This window comes from Hemiscyllium ocellatum, chromosome 13 (assembly GCF_020745735.1).
Source record: "Hemiscyllium ocellatum isolate sHemOce1 chromosome 13, sHemOce1.pat.X.cur, whole genome shotgun sequence".
NCBI classification, from domain to species: Eukaryota; Metazoa; Chordata; class Chondrichthyes; order Orectolobiformes; family Hemiscylliidae; genus Hemiscyllium; species Hemiscyllium ocellatum.
In genome coordinates, this window is record NC_083413.1 from 27,238,710 (window position 1) to 27,261,328 (window position 22,619).

The 22,619-nt window shown below is 42.1% G+C and overlaps 1 protein-coding gene across 4 annotated transcripts in view; it reads left to right on the forward strand.

Annotated features, from left to right (window-relative positions):
* LOC132821828 (myoneurin-like) overlaps positions 1 to 22,619 on the forward strand; it is a 64,570-nt gene that overhangs the window by 15,756 nt on the left and 26,195 nt on the right. For all 4 annotated transcript variants that reach the window (XR_009645358.1, XM_060834671.1, XM_060834670.1 and 1 more), the window contains exons 5-7: positions 10,338 to 10,516; positions 11,396 to 11,479; positions 17,802 to 17,888. Coding sequence is in view for 3 of the 4 variants with exons in the window: in XM_060834671.1 (XP_060690654.1) it covers positions 10,338 to 10,516; positions 11,396 to 11,479; positions 17,802 to 17,888 (350 nt within the window). In the remaining variant the exon portion in view is untranslated. The remainder of the gene's footprint in view (positions 1 to 10,337; positions 10,517 to 11,395; positions 11,480 to 17,801; positions 17,889 to 22,619) is intronic.

The following is a 22,619-nucleotide window of genomic DNA, read 5'->3' on the forward strand; positions in this document are numbered from 1 at the left end:
AAGAAGCTTTGAGGAAGTTGTGCTGAACTGCCTTGCGCCAATTTATTGGAATTCTTTTTGTGTTGTACACCCACAGCGCTGTTAGAGAAGAAATTCCAGGATATTAACACAGTGATAGAGAAATGAGTTTGTTTTTGTGATGTTGTTTGAGGTATAAAGGTTGACCAGGGCACTGGAAGGATCTTCTCTGATCCTTTTCAGAGTGATTTTTAAATTAATTCTTGGGTGTGGGTGTCACTGGACAACCTACCATTCTTGCGTATCTCTAGTTGCTCTGGAGAAGGGGGTGATGGTGAGCTGTCTTCTTGAACCATTGTGTGCCCACACTTTTGGCAAGAGAGTTCTAGGGTTTTGACCCAGCGACATTGCAAGAATGGTAATCTGCTGCCCTTTTCCTTCTAGATGGAAGTGATTGTTGGTTTGAAACGTATGGTTGGAGGAGCCTTTTTTTAAAATTCATTTGTGGGGCTTGGGCGTCACTGGCTGGCCAGCATTGATAGTCCATCCCTATTTCCTCTTGAGAAGGTGGTGGTGAGCTGCCTTCTTGAATTGCTGGAGTCTAGACGTTGTGGTTGACCCACAATGCCGGCAAGGAGGGAATTCCAGGATTTGACCCAACGACTGTGAAGGAACGTCGGTATATTTCCAAGTCAGGGTGGTGAGTGGCTTGGAGGGGAACTTGCAGGTGATGGTGTTCCCAAGTATCTGCTGCCCTTGTCCTTCTAGATGGAAGTGGTTGTGGGTTTGGAAGGGACTGTCTAAGGATCTTTGGTGAATTTCTGCAGTACATCCTGTAGATAATATACACTACTGCTACTGAGCGCCGATGATGGAGGGATTGAATGTTTGTAGATGTGGTACCAATCAAGTAGGGTTGCTTTGTCCTGAATTGTGTCAAGCTTCTTGAGTGTTGTTGGAGCTGCACCCATCCAGGCAAGTGGGGAGTATTTGATCACACTCAAACTTGTGCCTTTTAAATGGTGGATAGAGTGGTATCAGGAGGTGAGTTACTCACCGCAGTATCCCTAGTCTCTGACCTGCTCTTGTAGCCACGGTGTTTATTTGGTGAGTCCAGTTGAGTTTCTGGTCAATGGTAACCCCCAGGATGTTGACAGTGAGGGATTCAGTGATGGTAATACTGTTGAATGTCAAGAGGTGGTGGTTAGAGTGTCTCTTATTGGTGATGGTCATTGTCTGGTGTTTATGTGGCGTGAATGTTGCTTGCCACTTGTCGGCCCAAATCTGGATATTTTCCAGATCTTGCTGCATTTGAGCACAGAATGCTTCCGTTTCTGAGGAGTTGCAAATGGTGTTGAACACTGTGTAATCGTTGGTGGACATCCCCACTTCTGACCTGATGACAGAGGGAAGGCTGATGAAGCAGCTGAAGATTTTTGGGTGTTGATGAGTAACTAGAGTGTGTTTTGTAGTGGTGCACACTGCTGCAATTGAGTATTGGTGATGGAGCGAGTGAATATTTGTGGATGTGGTGCCAATCAAACAAGTCACTTTGGCTGAAGCAGCATTTTATGTACTTAGCGATGAAGAGATAGCATTACTTTCTAGCAAACCTAACCACAAGTGAACAACTCTCAAGTCAATGGCAAAACAGGAACCAATCTGCAGACTGTAACTCTGCAACTTTCAGCACTAGACCTTTTCTAAATCTCAGTTTGTTTGTCAAGGAGCTAAAGTAATTAAACAGTTCTTTATTTTTGTTTTGGTTGTCTTTCTGCCAAAGTCTGACAGTCCCCATCAAATCAAGCGTGCAGTCTTCCATCACACTTCTGACTGTGCCTTGTAAATGATGGACAGGCTTTGGGGAGTCAGGAGGTGAGTTACTCATCGGATTCCTCACCTCTGATCTCTTGTAGCTCCAGTATTTGTATTGTTGGTACAGGTCAGTGTTTGAATTGTTCAATTTCTATAATGCCATGGCATCTTTTACATCCACTTTAACAGGCTCCTGGAGCCTCAGTTTAATGTCTCACCTGAGATACCACCACCTGTGCACAGCAATGTACTGCAGTGCATCCTCTGTACAAGAGCATTAGTCTTCTCCTGGATCGAGGGGAGTCTAGCACCAGGGGACACAGGATCAGGATACAGATTAGACCATTTAGGACTGAGATGAGGAGCAATTTCAAAGGGTAGTGAACCCATAGAAGCCTCTATCACAAGGCTGTGGTGATCAAATGTTTAGGTTTTAAAGGTGTCAAGGGAATGGGGAGAAAGTGGGAACATTGCTTTGAGATGGAAGATCAATCATGATTATGTTTAATAACAGAACAGGGCTAAAGGACTGAATGGCCTTCAGGGTTTAATTTCTATGATGGTCTGCTCAAGTCCCTGTGAGGGAAATGTGGTCTCACCAATACCCTCTATAACTGAAGCATAATATGTTAAACTCTTCTTGTAACAAAGGGTTGCACCCATTACTCCTCTTTGGTTGCATGCTGTTCTTACATACTAACTTTCCAAGCAATATAACACCTATATTGCTATCCCAGAATTCTGCAGTCATTTTTGTTTAAGTCAAACTGCAACTTGTTCTTTCTGCCAAAGAGCAACTGCACGTTTTCCCAAATATACTCCAAACAGGTTATCTACTAAGCTAGGGTGCAGAATTAGGATGAGGTGCACAGCTCTGCAATATCATTTGACCCTGTTTATCAAGAGCCCAAGGTATCATGGGGTGACTTTCTCTGGGTTCTTTCAGTTAAAGAATTCCACAGAGTCACTCGAGAAAGAGAGAGACGGGGAGAGAGAGAGAAGTAATTACTTGTCATCCTCACCACTTGCCTTCCTACCCATTTGCTGACACAATCACATTGCTGACAGCTACAAAACAATAGAAGGTTTGGGTAAAAGGTCAGTTAAATATTGATTTACTATTGAATTAACAATTTAGCTTTCAGAGGTTGATATCAGAGATATTGATTCCTGGAGATTTCTGTGATTCTCAAGAAATATTTTCTGCCAGTGGTTTGGTTTTCCTCAAGGGTTATGTTGTTACTTAGCGATGAAGAGATAGCATTACTTCCTTGCAAGCCTAACCGCAAGTGAACAACTCTCAAGTCAATAGCAAAACAGGAACCAATCTGCAGACTGTAACTCTGCAACTTTCAGCACTAGACCCTTTCTAAATCTGTTTGTTTGTCAAGGAACTAAAGTCATTAAACAGCTCTTTATTTTTGTTTTGGTTGTCTTTCTGCCAAAGTCTGACAGTCCCCATAAGACACTGCAGTAGAATCTGCTTTGCCATTAAATGATGTTATAACTCATCTGATAATCCTCACCTCCCTTACTGATTAAAAATCTATTTCAGCCTTCAATATCTTAAAATATAATTAGAAATCCTGCAGACTCTACATCCATCTGCATTAAAGAATCCTACAGATTCACAGCTCTCTCAGAGAAGAAATTACTTGTGGTGAAGATGACTTGCCTTCCCATGTACACTTGTCATCTGCAAACTTGGAATAGTATGTATATCTTTCTTCATCCAAGTCATTAATGTACATTGTAAATGGTTGTGGCCCTAGCAATGATCCATGTGGCACTCCACTACTTGTTGCTGTCATGAAAAAGGCCTCCTTATTCCAACTCTGTCTTCTATTAGTTTGTCAATCCTCTATCCATGCAAATATGCTAGCTTCAACACCTAGGGCACTTATTTAGTAGCCTAACATGCACTTTTAACAAATGCTTTTGGAATTACAAATATATTACATTCACTACTTCCCTTTTATTTATCCAGTTTGATACCTCAAAGACTTGTAATAAATTTGTTAAGCATGACTTTTCCTACATGAAGCTAGACTGATACTGCTTAATCCTATTTTGTATTTTTAATGCTCTACTTTTACATCCTCTATAATAGACTCTAGCATTTTCCAAATCTAAGATAGAGTCATAGAGATGTACAGCATGGAAACAGACCCTTCGATCCAACCTGTCCACACCGACCAGATATCCCAACCCAATCTAATCCCACCTGCCAGCACCCGGCCCATATCCCTCCAAACCCTTCCTATTCATATACCCATCCAAATGACTCTTAAATGTTGCAATTGTACCAGTCTCCACCACATCCCCTGGCAGCTCATTCCATACACATACCACCCTCTGCGTGAAAAAGTTGCCCCTTAGGTCTCTTTTATATCTTTCCCCTCTCACCCTAAACCTATACCCTCTAGTTCTGGACTCGCCGATCCCAGTGAAAATACTTTACCTATTTATCCTATCCATGCCCCTCATAATTTTGTAAACCTCTATAAGGTCACCCCTCAGCTTCCGATGCTCCAGGGAAAACAGTCCCAGCCTGTTCAGCCTCTCCCTATAGCTCAATTGGCCTACATTTTTTGTCTACTTCTCTTTTAAATAATATGTCACATTGGCAGTTTTCCAATTCTCTGGGAATCTAATGATTAAAAGATTGCTATCAGTGGATCCACTATCACTGTCTTCTAGCTACTTCTTTGGTTCCCCATTTTCATTCTCTAAGGGGCCTGTGTTAACTTTGATGTCTGTTTCTTTATATTTAAAATAAGCTCTTGCTGTCTGTCTTGATATTACTTGCAAGTTTATCTTTACCTCAAAGTTTATCCTTTTTTTTAAATCAGCTTCTATTGGTTTCTAAAGCTGTCCCAATTCTCTGGCTTACCACTAATCTTTGCCACAGTGTATGTTTTTTTTTCCTTCAATTTGATGCTAATCTTAACTTCCCTGGTTAACCATGGTTGACTTACCCACTCCTCAAATCTCTCTTTATCACTGCAATACATCTTTGTTGTGAGTCATGAACCATTTTCATAAACATCTGCATTGTTCCTCAGGTGTCTTTGCTGCTTAACTCCTTTTCCTGTCCACTCCAGCTAGCTCTTCCCTTGTTCCAAGCTACCCAAGTTCCTCCCTTTCAAGCTAAATGCTAAATTCTGCCAAATTATGGTCACTGTTCCTGAGGGGATCTTTTTCTGACATCATTTATTAAAACTGCCCCATTACATATTATAAGATCCAAAATAGCTTGATTTGTGATTGGATCCATAACACATTATTCCAGGAAACTGACCCAAACACACACAGTTTTTTTTTCTCGTGGCTAACTCTGCCAACCTGATTATTCAAATCTGCAGGATGATTAAGGTCATCCATGATCAGCAATATACTGTCATCTTTTTAAATGCCGTGATTATCTCCAGATATATTCTCTGTCTCACCATATATCTACTTACAGGAATACCTAATAGACAATTCCTACCAGTGGCATCTTCCAGTTTTTATTTCTTATTTCCAGCCGTATAGATTCTATAATATACAATCCAAAATCATTTCTTACTACCATATTTATTTCATCCTGTATTAGCAATGGTACCCACCACATTTTCCTTCCTGCCTGTCTTTTCCAGAAGTTAAATACCTCAATATTGGATTCCCAGCTTTGATAGCTTTGTGACCATATCTCTATATTGAGTATAAAATCATATCCAGTAACCAGTAATTGTGCAATAAATTCATTCATTTTGGTCTCAATACTGTGTTCATCCAAGTAAAGAGCTGTTAATTTTGCCTCTTCACCACTTTTCCCTCTTTGACACTATTTAATGCTGTCATTTCATGTTTGTACACTGTCTCTTCCTGTTGCATTCTGGCTGTCCTGGAAAGCTGCCATCTCCTCTTGCTTTGCAAGTCTACATTTTCATCCCCAGTTAGTTCAAAGCTCTCTCTACAGCCCTAGTTATTCAATTCAACGGGAGACTGGTCCCAGTATTGTTCGAGTTAAGCCCATCCCACTAGAACAGCTCCCTTTACAGTGTGAAAAGAGACCATTTGGTCCATCGCATCTGTACTGATCTTCTGAAGAACATCCCACCTTAACCCCTATCCTATCCCCAAACCCCTGCATTTACCATGGCTAATCCATCTAGCCTGTGCATCTTGGACACTATGAACAATTTAGTACAGCCAATTCATCTAACCTGCCCATCTTTGGACTATGGAGACATGTAGTGGAAACCCACTCAGACATGGGGATAATGTGTAAGTTCAACACAGACAGCCACCCGAGGCTAGAATCAAACCCAGGTCTCTGGTACTATGAGACAGCAGTACTAACCACAGAGCCAGTGCTTCTGCCCTACTAGTGTGAATAACCCACAAACTGAAACCCGTTCTGCACACTCCAATCTTTGAGCCATATAATGTTTTGACTTTGTTTACCGTATGCCAGTTTGCCTGTCTCTGGTGGTACTTATGAGGTTATTACCGTTGAAGTTCTGATGTGTAATTTCGCTCCTAATTATTCAAAACCTTTCTGCAGAACAACCTTTCTAGTTTTATCAATGTTGGTATCATTTCTAAGTCATAATTTTGAGGTCCAGTAAGGAAATGTTTAAGTTTGCATAGGCCCTACCAAAATTTGAGGTAAAGGTTGTGGAGATGTTGTTTATGTCATGTGTGAAAATGACTAAACGAATGAATTAGACCACGTTGCAAGGGAAATCCATGGGATGAATCAGGGTTTGTGAGGGCGTGTCCAAAAACAAAAAGCCACAGATGACATTGTAGCTTTAACTACAGAAGAAGTTACATAGGCTGAACAAGACATATGGAATTTTCTGTCTGAAGGGAAGATAACCCCTTTGATTTCTTCAAAGGAATCGTTGAAGTCCATAACTGTATGAAGGAACACAAGGGCTGTTCAAACTCTTCATGTTGGAAAAGAATTTAGTTTTTCCTCCGGAGTGTTCGTTGAAAGGCATGGTGTTGGTAAATGGGATAGATGGAGAGTATTTCCAGTGACAGAGTTGATTTACCCCGCGGAGTGATTTAGCAGGACTAAATGTTATAGATTCAACTATGTTCACAGAAAGTCCAATTGAGGCTAAAGAGATGGAATAGTTACAAGAAGAGGTTTGAATATTTTTCCATCAGGTGTAATGATCAAAGCATTGACTAAGCAAAATCAGTCACCAGTGGTCAAGATAATAGCATACATATGCAGATATTGAAGGGATGCTAGCACATGCCAGTAACACTCAGGACAAATGAAATTTCTGCTTCAATTGCAACAGATGGGTTATGCCAATGTTTAGTGATGCCATTTGAATGCCACAGCTTCATTCCAGAGGCTATGAATAAATTTATAGTTTATTTCACTAACAATGTCGTTGATTTAGATGATGTCATAGTATATAGGGGAGGCAATGGCCTAGTGGAATTATCGATAGACTATTAATCCAGAAACTGTGCTAAAGTTCTGGGTACACTGGTTCATATCATGCCAAAACAGATGGTGGAATTTGAATTCAATAAAAGTAAAACCTGGTAATTAAGAATCCACTGGTGACCATGAAACCTTTGTTGGAAAAAACACATCTGGCTCACATAGCCCTTCAGGGAAGGAAATCCTCACTGGGTACGGCCTACTTGTAACTCCAGACCCACAGCAATATGTTGACTCTCAACTACCCTCTGGAATGTCCTAGTAAGCTACTCAATTGTGTCAAATTGCTACAAAATCTCAACAAAGACATGAAACCATACGGATCAAATTGACCAAATCAAGTTGACTCCTCAGAATCCTCCATAGAAACATCTGGGGGCAAGTATCAAAACTTTGAAAGCTGTCTCTGAAACTAGTCAAGCAACAGTCTGACATAGTCATATTTATGGAATCATACCTGACAGACAACATCTCAAACACCACCATCACCAGCAGGACAGACCCACCAGAGGTGGTGGAACAGTGGTGTATAGTCGGGAGGGAGTTGCCCTCAACGTTTGATTTCATGAAGTCTCATGGTTTCCGGTTAAACATGGGCAAGGAAATTCCACATACCATCCTCCCTCGCTTAATACTCTATGTTGAACAACACTTGGAGGAAATAATGAGGGTGGCAAGGCTGCAAAAAGTACACTACTCAGGATTTCAAAATTCTACCATTAGGAGTGGCTCAGCAGCACTGATTGATCTGGTTGGGTCTTAAAAGGGCAGAGCTGCTAAACTGGTTTGTGGCAAATGGTGAGGGAACCAACAAGAGGGAAAACTAGACTTGACTTCATTCCTTACCAATCTGCTGGCTGCAAATGCATCTGACCGTGACAGTATTGGTAAGAGTGACAACTGCACAGTTCTTGTGGAGATGAATTCCCGCCTTTACATTTAGAGTACCCACTGTTTGTGTTGTGTGGCACTATCACTGTACTAAATGCGTAGACTTCAAATAGACCTAGCAACTCAAGCAAGACAAGGCATTCGTACTGTGGGCCATCAGCAGCAGCAAAAGTTGTACTCCAGCACAATATGCAACCTCATGCCCTGGCTTATCCCCCACTCAGTTATTACCATCAACCCAAGGGATCAGCACTGGTTCAATGGCAAAAACAGAAAGGCATTACTGGAGCAGTACCAGGCATAACTAAAAAATGAGCTGTCACCCTAGAGAAACTACCAAACAAAGACTATTTAGATGCTAAACATCATAAGCAGCAAATGATGGACAGAACTAAGTGATCCCATAACCAATAGATCAGATCTAAGCTCTGCAATCAGTTGGAATCATATGTGCCACATAGGAATATAGTTGTGATTGTTGGAGGTCAGTCAGCTCAGCTTCAGGACATCTCTGCAGGACCTCTTCAGGGTAGTGTCCGAGGGCTATCCATCTTCACCTGCTTCATCAATTACCTTCCCTGTAACATAAGGTCAGAACTGGGCATGTTTGCCAATGATTGCACAATGTTCAGCATCATTCATAACTCCTCAAACACTGAAACAGGAGCCACAACAAATTCTGGACAATGTCGAGGCTTGAGCTAACAAGCGACAAGTAACATTAAAGCCACACAAATGCCAGGCTATGACCATCACCAATAAGACCATCTCCATTGCCCCTTTGACATTCAATGGTGTTACCATCATTGAATCACCTATCAATGTCCTGGGTGTTACCATTGATCAGAAACTCAACTGGAATTGCCACATAAACACAGTGGCTACAGGAGACAGGTCAGAGGCTAGCAGTATTACAGCAAGTGACTCACCTGTCTCCCCAAAGCCTACCTACTGTTTACAAGACACAGGTCTGGTAGGGCAATCTAGGGCAGCAAAATCAATATCTTTCAAAGCCAAGACCTCTTCCATCTGAAAGGATAAGGGCCTTTGGAATGAGAGACTCTTCAGATGGAATTGATTATTTAAACCATTTAATATAAAGATTATTTACATTTCTGTACTGGAAAAGTTATTTTAATTGCAGTCCCATTGTTTCAGGTATAAATTAAAGGTATAATAAACGGTAAGATAGTGTAAGGGGAAAAGAAGGATGATTGAATGTAGACCTTAATTCATTTTTTGTATATCACATAGCTTGTGATGAAACACATTTCTAAAATGGTATGGCCATTCCTTTAGTATCTTTGGGTCAGAATCTTAGAATTTCCTTCCGAATGGCATTGTGAATTCACCTGTAGAACATAGACTGCGGCCATTCAAAAGGCAGTTCATCACCACCTTCATAATGGCAATCCAATCAGTGATGCTTGCAATGGGAAAAGGGCTGTTTTTAAAAACCAAGGATTGTAGGAAGGATTGCTGCATCTTTTTTAAAGCAGGCTCCCAACACTGATTGTAGATACTGTTTACACTGCTGCTTGTTCAAGTGGTGGGGGAGGTGTTTAATGCAGATTAGCTGGTGCCAGGAGGATTATATAAAGGGAGATTTAGATGGCAACAAGTAATTGGTCTGTGGTGTGGTGATCATTTTCAGTGGCTAAGGCCTTCTGCCTTATACCAACTATGTGATCAGCCTTCAGATACTTAATCAGTGTTTGGGTGTGAATGATACTGTCAGAAGCCTTTGGACCTCCAGACTAGGTGGTAGTGCTTTCTCTCTGTCTCTCTCTAGCCACTAATAGATTCAATTGGGAATTGAATTGAGGAACGTTTACCCAGAGAATAGTGAAAATGTAGAACCAATGCACATAAAAAATGATTGAGGCAATTAGTGTTGATGCATGTGAAGGGGATATATTGTTAAGGTTAAATAGAGTTTTAAAGAGATTTGTGCTGATCATAGGAACTGCAGTGGGCCATTTGTTTCAAATGACCTTTCTCATGTTCGAAGTTGAATATCTCCTGGAAATTGTGATTGAATCTGCTTCCACCAATGTTTATAGCAGTACCTTCTGGACCATTATCATTTCTTGCATTAAAAGAAAATTCTTCTAATCTCTTAATTGGATGAATTACTATTTATCTTCAATCTGCATCCTCTCATAACCAGATTTTAGTGTGCCATTTTCAAAGTGTTTCTCTGGCCTTGTTTCTACAGGAAGCACAGTGGAGAGAAACCATATGTGTGTGACCGGTGTGGCCAGCGCTTTGCTCAGGCCAGCACTCTTACGTACCATGTGCGACGTCACACAGGAGAGAAACCTTACATCTGCGACACGTGTGGAAAGGCATTTGCTGTTTCAAGTTCACTCATCACACATGCACGGAAACATACTGGTATGGTCTGCTCAATGCAGGGCTCTATATTAATATGTAACTTCATGGTTTAGAAGAGGAAGAGATGACTTGATTGAAACATAAAATCATGAAGAGGTTTGACTGGGAGGATGTCAATAGGGTATTTCTTTTTATGGGAGAATTAGGGGTCATTGATTAAAAATCAGGGGTTATTGATTTAAAACAAAGAAAAGTCAAAATATTTCTTGAGATCCATAATGATATCAAACCTTGAGCACAGTTTCAATGGCACTCCAGAAGCTTGACATCATTAAGCAACAGCTAGGTTGATTGGTCCTACATTAGTACCTAAATGACCTGTGACCTTCAAGGCCAAAACACTGTATGATTTCAAGAAGCTATTGAAGCTGCACTCATCCAACCAAGAGGGGAGTGTGCTGTCACAATCATGATTCATACCGTAAAAATGATTGAAAACACAGGGGAGTCCAGAGGTGGATTACATTACTTGTTGCAATATTCCCAGCCTCTGACTGTTTTTTAGTCACAGTGATTTTATGACCTGATTGCATCCAGAGTAAGGTATGTTTCAGTGAGTATGTTCTGAGCTTCCTTGGTCCAAACTGTGTCTGATCAGCTGTGAAAGCCAAGCATGTTCTGCTGCTTGTGTACTCAAGCACTGACCTTCTGCCTTGGCACTAAGAGTATTACCAACTGAATCATGCTGGCATAATATAAAATGGTATGTGACTGGTGCAGCTGGAGACTGTATGTCATGGCAGGTGATTTATTGTGAGGGAGAACAAGAACCAAGGCCCCTCTTATCACTCATAATTAGTCACTGACAATAATAATTTTAAACTGTTTCACGTTGTTGAAAGTGTGTTACACAACCATGTTCCACTCTGTCTGTTGTAGGCGAGAAGCCATATAGTTGCCGGACATGTAATAAAAGTTTCATCTCTTCAGGAGAGCTGAATAAACACAGCCGATCACACACTGGTAAGTAGCGGCATTCTGAGGGGGTCAGGAACCTATGTTGGTCCTCAATCAGCAGAACTTTAAAATTCTAGTGCAGATTGTTAACTTATAGCTTTCCCAGTGGACCAATTAATAAAGAGTACTAGCAACTGAACCCCCTTACCCTCAGTTTGGTTTGGTACAGAGGATAGTTTTGGTGGGGAAGCATGTGAGGGTAAAGTAAGCGAAAGAGGCAATGGGGAAATCAATGGAGTAAGTGAATGAGTGAAAATGAATGTGCTGGGAACAAGGAAGATTGCAGCCTTCATGGGAATTCTGAGCAACTCAGCTGCTTGAGGATGGATCAGGGAAGATATGGCCACTTGCTGTACAAGCAGAACATGAGGAACTACTGAATGAGTGACTGTGGCCATGCAATAACCATTGCACACATGCTAAACTCCTGCCCTCAGAGATTCTGTCCTGTTTATATCACTATCATTCACATCATCCACTGAAGCCCTTGAATAGATTGTTAACCTTGACATCAAGCTACAAGTGCTTCCCCAGCTATACAAATAAAGAAAGGGCACTAAAAATAGAAAATATGGATTAACCAACTATGAGCTATAATGAAATCAGTGTCAAACATAATAGCAGTTTTGGAAATCTTGAACAGTTCTCTTAAATGCATATTAGCTAGTATAGCAAGTCCAACATGAGAGAGTTTAGTCAAGTGGAGGAAGTTCAGGAATGGAAATGACATGATGGGCAAGCTTTTCTATGGTGGAGATAATACGTCAGTAAGTTTAAATAGTTATGGAAAAGGACAAAGCTAGACCAAAAGTTTTAAATTTGAGAAAGGCTAATTTTTACTTAACTGCCGGGTGTTTCATGAAAGTGGACTGAAAACGGCTAATTGTAAGTAAATCAAGGTCAGAGCAATGGAGGCATTCTAGAAACAGGGAGCGAGGGTTCCACTTAAAAACATGGAGAGGAATCTCTGTAGTATTACCTGAGCCACATGCAAATTGGCTTAATGGAAATCAGATTAAAGAGATGAATGAAATACTGGGGCAGGTACATATGTGGTAATGGAAGAGACTTGTGAAATATTAGATGTCATAAATGCACTGAGGAATTTTCAAGTAATATAACATCTTTGAAAGTAGATATTGTCAGGCAGGCCCAAGTAAAATGTATCTTAGGTTGCTTAAAGTTGTAAGGAAGAAATAGCAGAGGCTCTGACCATCATTCTACAGTTGTCTTTAGCTGCAGGCATGGGATCAAAGAAAGGATTGCTATCACTACCATTGTTTTAAAGAGGGAAGAAGGCAGAATTGTTAAAATCATGGAAAGCCATTCAGCTGTCATGTCTATGTCAGTTCTCTGCTACAGCAATTCACTTTGTTCCACCCCTCCATCTATTGTTCTTCATTTTCTTTCTTCAGATAAACATGCAGTTTGTTTGAAAGCCTTGAGCCTACCTACACAGTCTAGATTAGAGTGGTGCTGGAAAAGCACAGCAGGTCAGGCAGCATCTGAGGAGCAGGGAAATCGACATTTTTGGCAAAAACCCTTCATCAGGAATATAGGCAGGGTGCCTGCAGGGTGGAGAGATAAATGAGAGGAGGGTGAGGGTGGGGAGAAAGTAGCATAGAGTACAGTAGGTGAATGGGGGTGAGGAGGGTGGGAAGGTAGCAAAGAGTACAATGAGTGAATGGGGATGGGCATGAAGGTGATAAGTCAGAAACGAGGGTGGAGTGGATAGGTGGAAAGGAAGATAGGCAGATAGGAGAGGTCATGAGAGTTGTGCTGAGCTGGAAGGCTGGAGCTGGGGTGAAGTGGTGGAAGAGGAAATGAGGAAACTGGTGAAATCCACATTGATGCAATGGGGTTGAAGTGTTCCGAAGTGGAAGATGAGGCATTCTTCCTCCAGGCGTCGGGTGGTGAGGGAACGGCAGTGGAGGAGACCCAGGAACTGCATGTCCTCAGCAGAGCGGGAGGTGGAGTTGAAATGTTGGGCCACAAGCAGTGGGGTTGATTGGTGCAGGTGTCCCAGAGATATTCCTAAAGCGCTCTGCGAGGAGGCGTCCAGTCTCCCCAGTGTAGAGGAGATCGCAGCGGGAGCAATGGATATAATAAATGACTTTAGATGTGCAGGTGAAACTTTGATGGATGTGGAAGGCTCCTTTGGGGCCTTGGATGGAGGTGAGGGAGGAGGTGTGAGCGCAGGTTTTGCAATTTCTGCAGTGGCAGGGGAGGGTGGGTTGTTGTGGGGGCGCGTGGACCTGACCAGGTAGTCACAGAGGGAATGGTCTTTGCGGAAAGCAGAAATGGGTGGGGAGGAAAATATATTCCTGGTGTTGGGGTCCATTTGAAGGTGGCAGAAATGGCGTCGGATGATTTGGTTTATGCGAAGGTTGGTAGACTGGAAGATGAGCACTAGGGAGGTTCTGTCCTTGTTACGGTTGGAGGGGTGGTTTGAGGGCGGAGGAGCGGGATGTGGATGAGATGCATTGGAAGACATCTTTAACCGCATGGGAAGGGAAATTGCGGCCTCTAGAGAAGGAGGCCATCTGGAATGTTCTGTGGTGGAACTGGTCCTCCTGGGAGCAGATACGGTGAAGGCGGAGGAATTGGGAATACGGGATGGCATTTTTGCAGGAGGTAGGGTGGGAAGAGGTATAATCCAGGTTGCTGTGGGAGTTGGTGAGTTTGTAAAAAATGTCAGTGTCAAGTCGATCGTCATTAATGGAGATGGAGAGGTTCAGGAAGGGGAGGGAGGTGTCAGAGATGGTCCAGGTAAATTTAAGGTCGGAGTGGCACACTCAGGCGGCCATTCCAGACCTGAATACTTACTGCTTCTTTTGCCATTTACATTAAATTGGTATTCTTTGTTTCTGAACACTCCTAGCAGTGGGAACAGTTTCTCCTTATCTCATCTTGTCCAGACCCTAAATGATTTTGAATGCTTCAATAAAATCTTCTTTTGCCTTCTCTCCAATCAGTCCACATAATTGAAGTTCCTCATCTTCCGAACCATTTTTGTGAATCTTTTCTGTCCTTTTCTAATGCTTTCACATCTGTCCTCAAATATGATGCCCAGAACTGGACACCAGTGGAAGCCAAACCAATTTTTAATGCAGGTTTGTCATAACTTCCTTACTTTGGTACACAATTCCCTATTTATAAATCACAGGATACTGTATGCTTTACTAACCATTCACATAGCCTGCACTGCCACCTTAATTATTTTCACACATGTCCCCAGGTCTCTCTGCTCCTGCACCCGTATAAAAATTGTGCCCAATATTTTGTTCTGTGCAATTTTCTGACCAAACTGAATCACTTGATATTTTTGTTCAATTTCCTGCCTACCCATTCCACTCTATCATTTTAAATTTCTACACCATCCTGTTAATTCACAGCACTTCCAATTTTATGTCATCTAAAAATTCTGCAATTGTACCATGTACACCAAAGTCTAGATCATTAATATATTCCAACAAGAATAGGGCTGGAAATTCTTGTATAACACTCTTCCAGTTCAAAATGTTCTGTTTCTAATTATGCTGCCAGGATCATAGCCATTGCAAGGTTTGTGAAGGTTTGTAGCTCAGGTTGAGGTTTAGGGTGTAGGTTTGCTCGCTGAGCTGTAGGTTTGATATCCAGACGTTTCATTACCTGGCTAGGTAACATCATCAGCGACGACCTCCAAGTGAAGCGAAGGTGTTGTCTCCTGCTTTCTATTTATATCTTTCTCCTGGATGGGGTTCCTGGGGTTTGTGGTGTTGTCATTTCCTGTTTGTTTTCTGAGGGGTGGATAGACCCCTCGGAATCCTAGTAGCACATAAACCCACCAACATTCTGAAACAAAAACTAACAAACTTAAAAGACCCAGTACAACCCATGGACAAAACCAATGTCATCTACAAAATTCCATGCAAGGACTGCCACAAACACTACGTAGGACAAACAGGAAGAAAGTTAGCCACCAGGATACACAAACACTAGCTAGCCACAAAAAGACACGACCCTCTGTCCCTTTTAGCCCTACACACGGATGGAAAAAAACCGCGATTTCGACTGGGACAACACATCTATCCTGGGACAGGCTAAGCAAAGACATGCCAGAGAATTTCTAGAGGCCTGGCACTCCAAACACAACACCATAAACAAACACATAGATCTAGATGCCATCTATCAACCCCTCAAGAAATGAACAGGAAATGACATCACCACAAACCCCATCCAGGAAAAAGATATAAATAGAAAGCAGGAGACAACAGCTTCGCTTCACTTGGAGGTCGCCACGGATGGTGTTACCTAGCCAGGTAATGAAACATCTGGATATCAAACCTACAGCTCAGCGAGCAAACCTACACCCTAAATCATAGCCATTGCAATTGCTCCTTTTAGACCATGACCTTAACTTTACTATCACGTCTGTTCTGCGTCAACCAATCAAACACCGCTTGGAAGTCTGTGTACAGCACGTTAACAGCATCATGCTCATTAACCCTTTCTATTATCCCCTCAAACAAAAACTTTAGTTAAACATGATAAACCCACAACAAATCACGTTCTGGTTTTTCTTAATTAATCCACATTTGCCCAAATGACTACTAACTTTCTCCAAAATTCTTAATGCCATCACCATTGCCTGCACCAGCTAATGTGCAACCTAGATTTGTACAAGTTCAACCTTCCTCAAAAACAGATCCAGAAATCTAAAGCCTCCAATGTCAAGTGATGCATTGCATCTATTCAATCAGGCTATTCCTATATTTATTATCCTCTGCTGCCCTCATGATGGACGGAAGGTCATTGTGAAGCAGCTGAAGATGCTAGAACTCAATCCTGAAGAAGTCTTGCAGTGAAGTGATGTCCTGGGACTGAGATGATTGACTCCACCAACCACAACCTCCATTCTTTGTGCTAGGTATGACTCCAGCCAGTGGAGAGTTTTCTCCATAATTTCCATTGACTCTACTTATGTTGGTGGTTCCTGATGTAGAAGTAATCACGCTCACCTCATCTCTGGAGTTCAGCTTTTCTTGTTCATGTTTGAACCAAGGCTGTAATGAGGTCAGGAGTTTAGTGGTCTTGGCGTAACTGAGACTGAGCATCATTGAGCAAGTTATACCTTTGCTAGCACTGCTTGATAATGCTCTCGAAACCCCTTTCCATCGTGTTGCTGATGATCAAGAGTGGAGTGTGTGTTGCTGGAAAAGTGCAGCAGATTAGCAGCATCCGAGGAGCAGGAGAATTGACATTTCAGGAATGAGGCTTGTAGGCCAGGGGGGCTGAGAGATAATAGGAGGGGGTGGGGCTGGGAGGAAGGCAGCTGGGAATGTGATATGTAGATGAAAGTGGGGAAGGGGAAAACTATGGGTCAGAGAGGAGCCTCTAACTCAACACTACCCTCTTGCCCTGTCCATCTTCCTTCCAACTTATCCACTCTACCCTCCTCGCCAACCTATCACGCCCCCCCCCCCCCCCCCCCCCCCCCGCCACCTTCATCTATCTATTATATTCCTAGCTACCTTCTCCCCCACCCCATCCCCACCTTGCTCTCATTTATATCTCAGTCCCCTTGGCACACAAGCCTCATTCCTGATGAAGGGCTTCGATGCTGCCTGACTTGCTGTGTTTTTCCAGCACTGCACTCTCAACTCTGATCTCCAGCACCTGTTTTGTTTTGTAATTGAAAATACCTGGGAAATTTTCCGCATTGCTAGGTAGATGCCAGTGTTGTAACTGCACTGGAACAGCTTGACCAGTTTCTCAGCAAGTTCTAGAGTACAAATCTTCAGTCCTATTGGCAAAATGTTGTCAGAATCCAATTAATCCGTTACATTAATCCACTGCCTTCAGCCACTTACTGATTTTACATTGAGTGAATAGAACTGGCAGAAGACTACGTCTGTGATGTTATGAACTGAGGAAGGGGTGCGATAGATCATTCATTTGCCATTTCTGCCCAAAGATGGGTGCAGATATTTAGCTTAGTCTTTTGCACTGATGGGTTATGGGGAGCAAGCTGGGCAGTTGGACTAGGATTCGTGCAGGGCTGTGTGGACACAGTAGAGGCCATGGCTTCATGTTTAGCTTTGAAAAAGGGCTTATAGTGAGTATGTGGTGAGTGAGATTAATATAAGGCAATGGGAGAGAGAGGGGCATTGGGATTAGTTTGGGTTTGATACAGGGATATGGATACAGAGCAGAGCAGCAGGATTGATTTTTGGAAGTGTGGCTTAATGCTGATCCTAACTGAAATTTCCATTAAAAAACAGAATAATTTTCTGCATGATAATTTGAACTATTTACATAAATATTTATTTTAAAATATTCCTTTCAGGTGAAAAACCTTTTGTCTGTGAATTATGTGGAAATTCATACTCTGATGTGAAGAATTTAAAGAAACATAGCAGTAAAGCTCATGATGGTGAGTATTTTCATCAAATTTTAAATACTGGCAGTGCAGAAACACATTATTCAGCCCATCTAACACCAAGATTTTCGATGTAATACATTGCCTTCTGAAAGTTCCTATGAAATCTGATACTGCCAACTTTCCAGATGTTAAAAACCTATTTGAGGAATTGATGCAGGGCCACAGGAAAGAAGGTGGACAGAGGAATGCGGATCATGACAGGGTCAGTGAGTTTAATTTTGATACTGATACAGGGCAATGGGGAGAGCACAGAACAGTGGGATTGAGAGCAGTTTATGGAAGAAAGCAAAGCAATGGGATAAATTTGAAAAGAAATTGCCCATTTCCTTTCTAGTTTGTTTACCAATTATTTAGGACTATGTTGCAACCAATTTAAGCAGGACAAAAATGATTTCCTTCTTTGTCTCACTCCTTTACACGTCACAACAAGATTTGAATTTAAAAAGGAAAGTGACGTGACCCATGAGATGTCAGAAATGAGTCACATTTATTTCATAATGAATAGTTAGTTTATTACAAACAAAACTTAGGTAAAGATAATTCAGAAAACATTTGAACTGTGCAAATGCGTACAACTACCCTTCTTGAAAAATGCTATAGACACATACATAAAATCTACACACAACATAGAACACCATGGGAACGGGTTCTTTGGCCCACCATTTCTGTGCCAACCATTATGTAATTTAAAACTAATTCTCTCTACCTGTACATGCCGTATCCCTCAATTCCCTGCCTTCTTACGTCTGACTAAATCCCTGTTCTATGGGCTATGGTATTGATCTTTACTTGTCCCTGCTAAAATGTTCCAGGCTCCTTCCACCCTCAGGGTAAAACTCTGGCCTTGTACATCTGTGTTATATTTCTCCTCAATCTCACTTTAAATCTATGCCCTCTAGTATTTGACATGTCCACCCTGGGGAAATGGCTCCACCTATCTGTGCCTCTCAATTTTATATACTTCTGACAAGTCGCCCTTCAGCCTCCAATGATCTAGCAAAAACAATCCAGGTTTGTCCAACCTCTCCTTATACCTAATATGCTCCAATCAAAGCAACATCCTGATAAATCTGATCCATCCTTTCCAAACCCTCTACATCTTTCCTACAGTGTGGTGACCAGAATTTTGTATAATACTCCAAATGTGGTCAAACTGAAGTTTTATACAGCTACAACATGATTTGCCAACTTTAATACTCAGTGCCCCAACTGATAAAGGAAAACATGCATATGCTACCTTTACCACCTTATCCACTTGTGTTGCCGCTTTCAGAGAGCCATGGACTTGCATCCCAAGATCCCTCTGTATGTCAGTAAATGGAATGCCTATCTGCACAGCTTTCTGCCTCCTATCTGCTCCGCAGTTAGTCCCACAGCAGCTGCAAACAATCCATGTAGTTGGAGAGGAGCTGCAGATGGACATACTTCCTACAGACATTGTTTTCAGGGACGTTCAACTTCTCACTGATCTCCCACATCTCACAGGAGGAGCATTCCACTCCATTAACTGCTGCTACTATTTTTCTAGTATCTATTAGATTAAAAGGAAAGGCAATGCTACTCACCTTCCTCAGCAAAAGCCAATGCTCATCTAAACCTGTGCTTTAACCTCAATAGCAGCACTCCAAAGTTGCCATTCCCTCAAAGAGCTTGCCTCCCTTTGACATGCTGCTGGTAGGAACAAAAAGGTATTCTCGGAATCTCCCAGAATCCTCCTCAGTCACTTTTCACTCCTCTGGTGACTATGGCCATCTGTAAGTAACTCTGACTATTTGTAGGCAGGCTTATCTTAAAATTGTGAAATAACAGTCAAATTCAGAAAATAAAAGTGGACCACAGTGAAGTCATTATTCACAAAAGCCTTGGCATTGGACAAGAGAACAAAGAGCAATACAGCACAGGAACAGACCCTTTGACCCGCCAAGCCTGAGCCACTACATTTTGCCCTTCCAGGCTAAAGCTCTTACAGGAACAGTAATCCTGTATCTCACTATTCCCTTCCTATTCATGTTTTCACCCTTCTTAAATGCTGCTTTGTGTCTGCTTCCACCATCTCCTCTGGCAAGGCGTACCAGGTGCTCACCATCCTTTGTGTGAAAAGCATGCCTCGTTCATGTGTTTGAAATTTCTTCCTTGCATCTTGAACCTGTGTCCCCTAGTAATTGACCTCTCCACTCTGAGAAAAAAGCCTCTACTCTCCACTCTATCCATGCCATTCTCAAGATCGCCTGTCAATCTCCTATGTTCCAGTGAAAACAAACCCAGTCTAGCGAACTCTTCTTCATAGCTAAGATCCTCTGTATTAGGCAACATACTGCTTACCTTTTCTTTACCCCCTCCAAAGCATCCACCTCCTTCTAGTGTTGTGATCAGAACTGTATGCAATATTCCAAGTGTGGTCTAACTAAAGTTCTATAAAGCTGCAGCATTACTTGCCTATTCTTATATTCAATGCTCCTTCCAATGAAGGCAGGCATGTCATAGGCCCTTTTTCACTATCTCATCTACTTGCACTGCCACTTTCAGTGATCCGTGGACCTTCATACCCAGATCCGTCTGCATATTGATACTTCTAAGAGTTCTGCCATTCACTGTATAATTTCTATCTGTACTTGACCTTCCAAAATGCATCACCCAACATTTGTTTGGATTAAATTCCATCTGCCATTTTTCTGCCCACGCCTCCAACTGATCAATATCTTACAGTATCCTCTGACGATCCTCCTCCACCAACCTTTGTATTGTCTGCCAAGTTACTAATTAACATAGAACATAGAACATTACAGTGCAGTACAGGACCTTCGGCCCTCGATGTTACACGCCCTGTCATACTAATCTGAAGCTCATCCCACCTACACTATTCCATGTACATCCATATGCCAGTCCAATGACGACTTAAATGCACTTAAACTTGGCGAACCTATTACCATTGTAGGCAAAGCATTCCATACCCTTACTACTCTCTGAATAAAGAAACTACCTCTGACATCTGTCTTTATACCTATCTCCCCTCACTTTAAAGTTGTGTCCCCTCGTGTCTGCCGTCCCCATACTTGGAAAAAGGCTCTCCCTGTCCACCCTATTTAACCCTCTGATTATCTTGTATGTTTCTATTAGGTCACCTCTCAACCTTCTTCTCTCTACCAAGAACAGCCTCAAGGCCCTCAGCCTTTCCTTGTAAGACATTCCTTCCATACCAGGCAACATCCTAGTAAATCTCCTCTGTACCCTTTCCAAAGCTTCCACATCCTTCTTATAATGCGATGACCAGAACTGTACACAATACCCCAAGTGTGGCCGTACCAGAACTTTGTACAGCTTTAGCATAACCTCCTGGTTCCGGAACTCAATCCCTCTATTAATAAAGGCCAAAACACTGTATGCCTTTTTGACAACCCTGTCAATCTGGGTGGCAACTTTCAGGGATCTGTGTACATGGACACCGAGATGTCTCTGCTCATCTGCACTCCCAAGAATCTTACCATTCGCCCAGTACTTTGCATTCCGATTACTCCGGCCAAAGTGTATCACCTCACACTTGTCCACATTAAACTCCATTTGCCACCTCTCAGCCCAGCTCTGCATCCTATCTATGCCTCTCTGCGACCTACTACATCCTTCGTCACTATCCACAACTCCACCAACCTTAGTGCCATCCGCAAATTTACTAACCCACCCTTCTAAGCCCTCATCCAGGTCATTTATAAAAATGACGAACAGCAGTGGACCCAACACTGACCCATGCGGTATACTTCTAGTAACTGGACATCAAGATGAACATGTTCCATCAACTATAACCCTCTGTTTTCTCTCAGAAGTCAATTACTGATCCAAACTGCTAGTTCTCCCACAATGCTATTCCTCAGCATTTTGTATACTAGCCTACTATGGGGAACCTTATCGAACGCCTTGCTGAAATCCATATACACCACATCAACCGGTTTACTCTCATCTACCTGTTTGGTCACTTTGTCAAAAAACTCAATAAGATTCGTTAGGCACGACCTACCCTTCACAAAACCGTGCAGACTGTCCCTGATCAGATTGTTCTTTTCTAGATGGCTATAAATCCTATCTCTTGTGACCTTTTCCAACACTTTACCAACAACTGAAGTGAGACTCACTGGTCTGTAATTACCGGTGTTGTCTCTACTACCCTTTTTGAATAAGGAAACCACATTTGCTATCCTCCACTCCTCAGGCACTATTCCTGTAGACAATGATGATTTGATGATCAATGCCAAAGGCTCGGCAATCTCTTTCCTTGCTTCCCAGAGGATCCTAGGATAGATCTCATCCGGCCCAGGGGACTTGTCTGTTTTCACACTCTGCAGTATTTCTAATACCTCTTCCTTGTGAACCTCCATCTCTTCTAGTCTAGATGCAAGTATCTTTGTATCTTCCTCGCCAACATTTTCTTTTTCTGTAGTGAATACTGTCGAAAAATATTTATTTAGTTCTTCCCCTATCTCCTCTGACTCCACACACAACTTCCCACTATTATCTTTGATTGATCATAATTTAACTCTCGTCATCCTTTTATTCCTGACATATCTATGGAAAGCCTTAGGGTTTACCCTGATCCTATCCACCAACAACTTCTCATGTCTCCTCCTGGCTCTTCTGAGCTCTCTTTTTAGGTCTTTCCTGACTTCCTTGTAACCCTCCAGCGCCCTAACTGAGTTTTCACATTTTGTCCTAACATAAGCTGTCTTCTTCTTC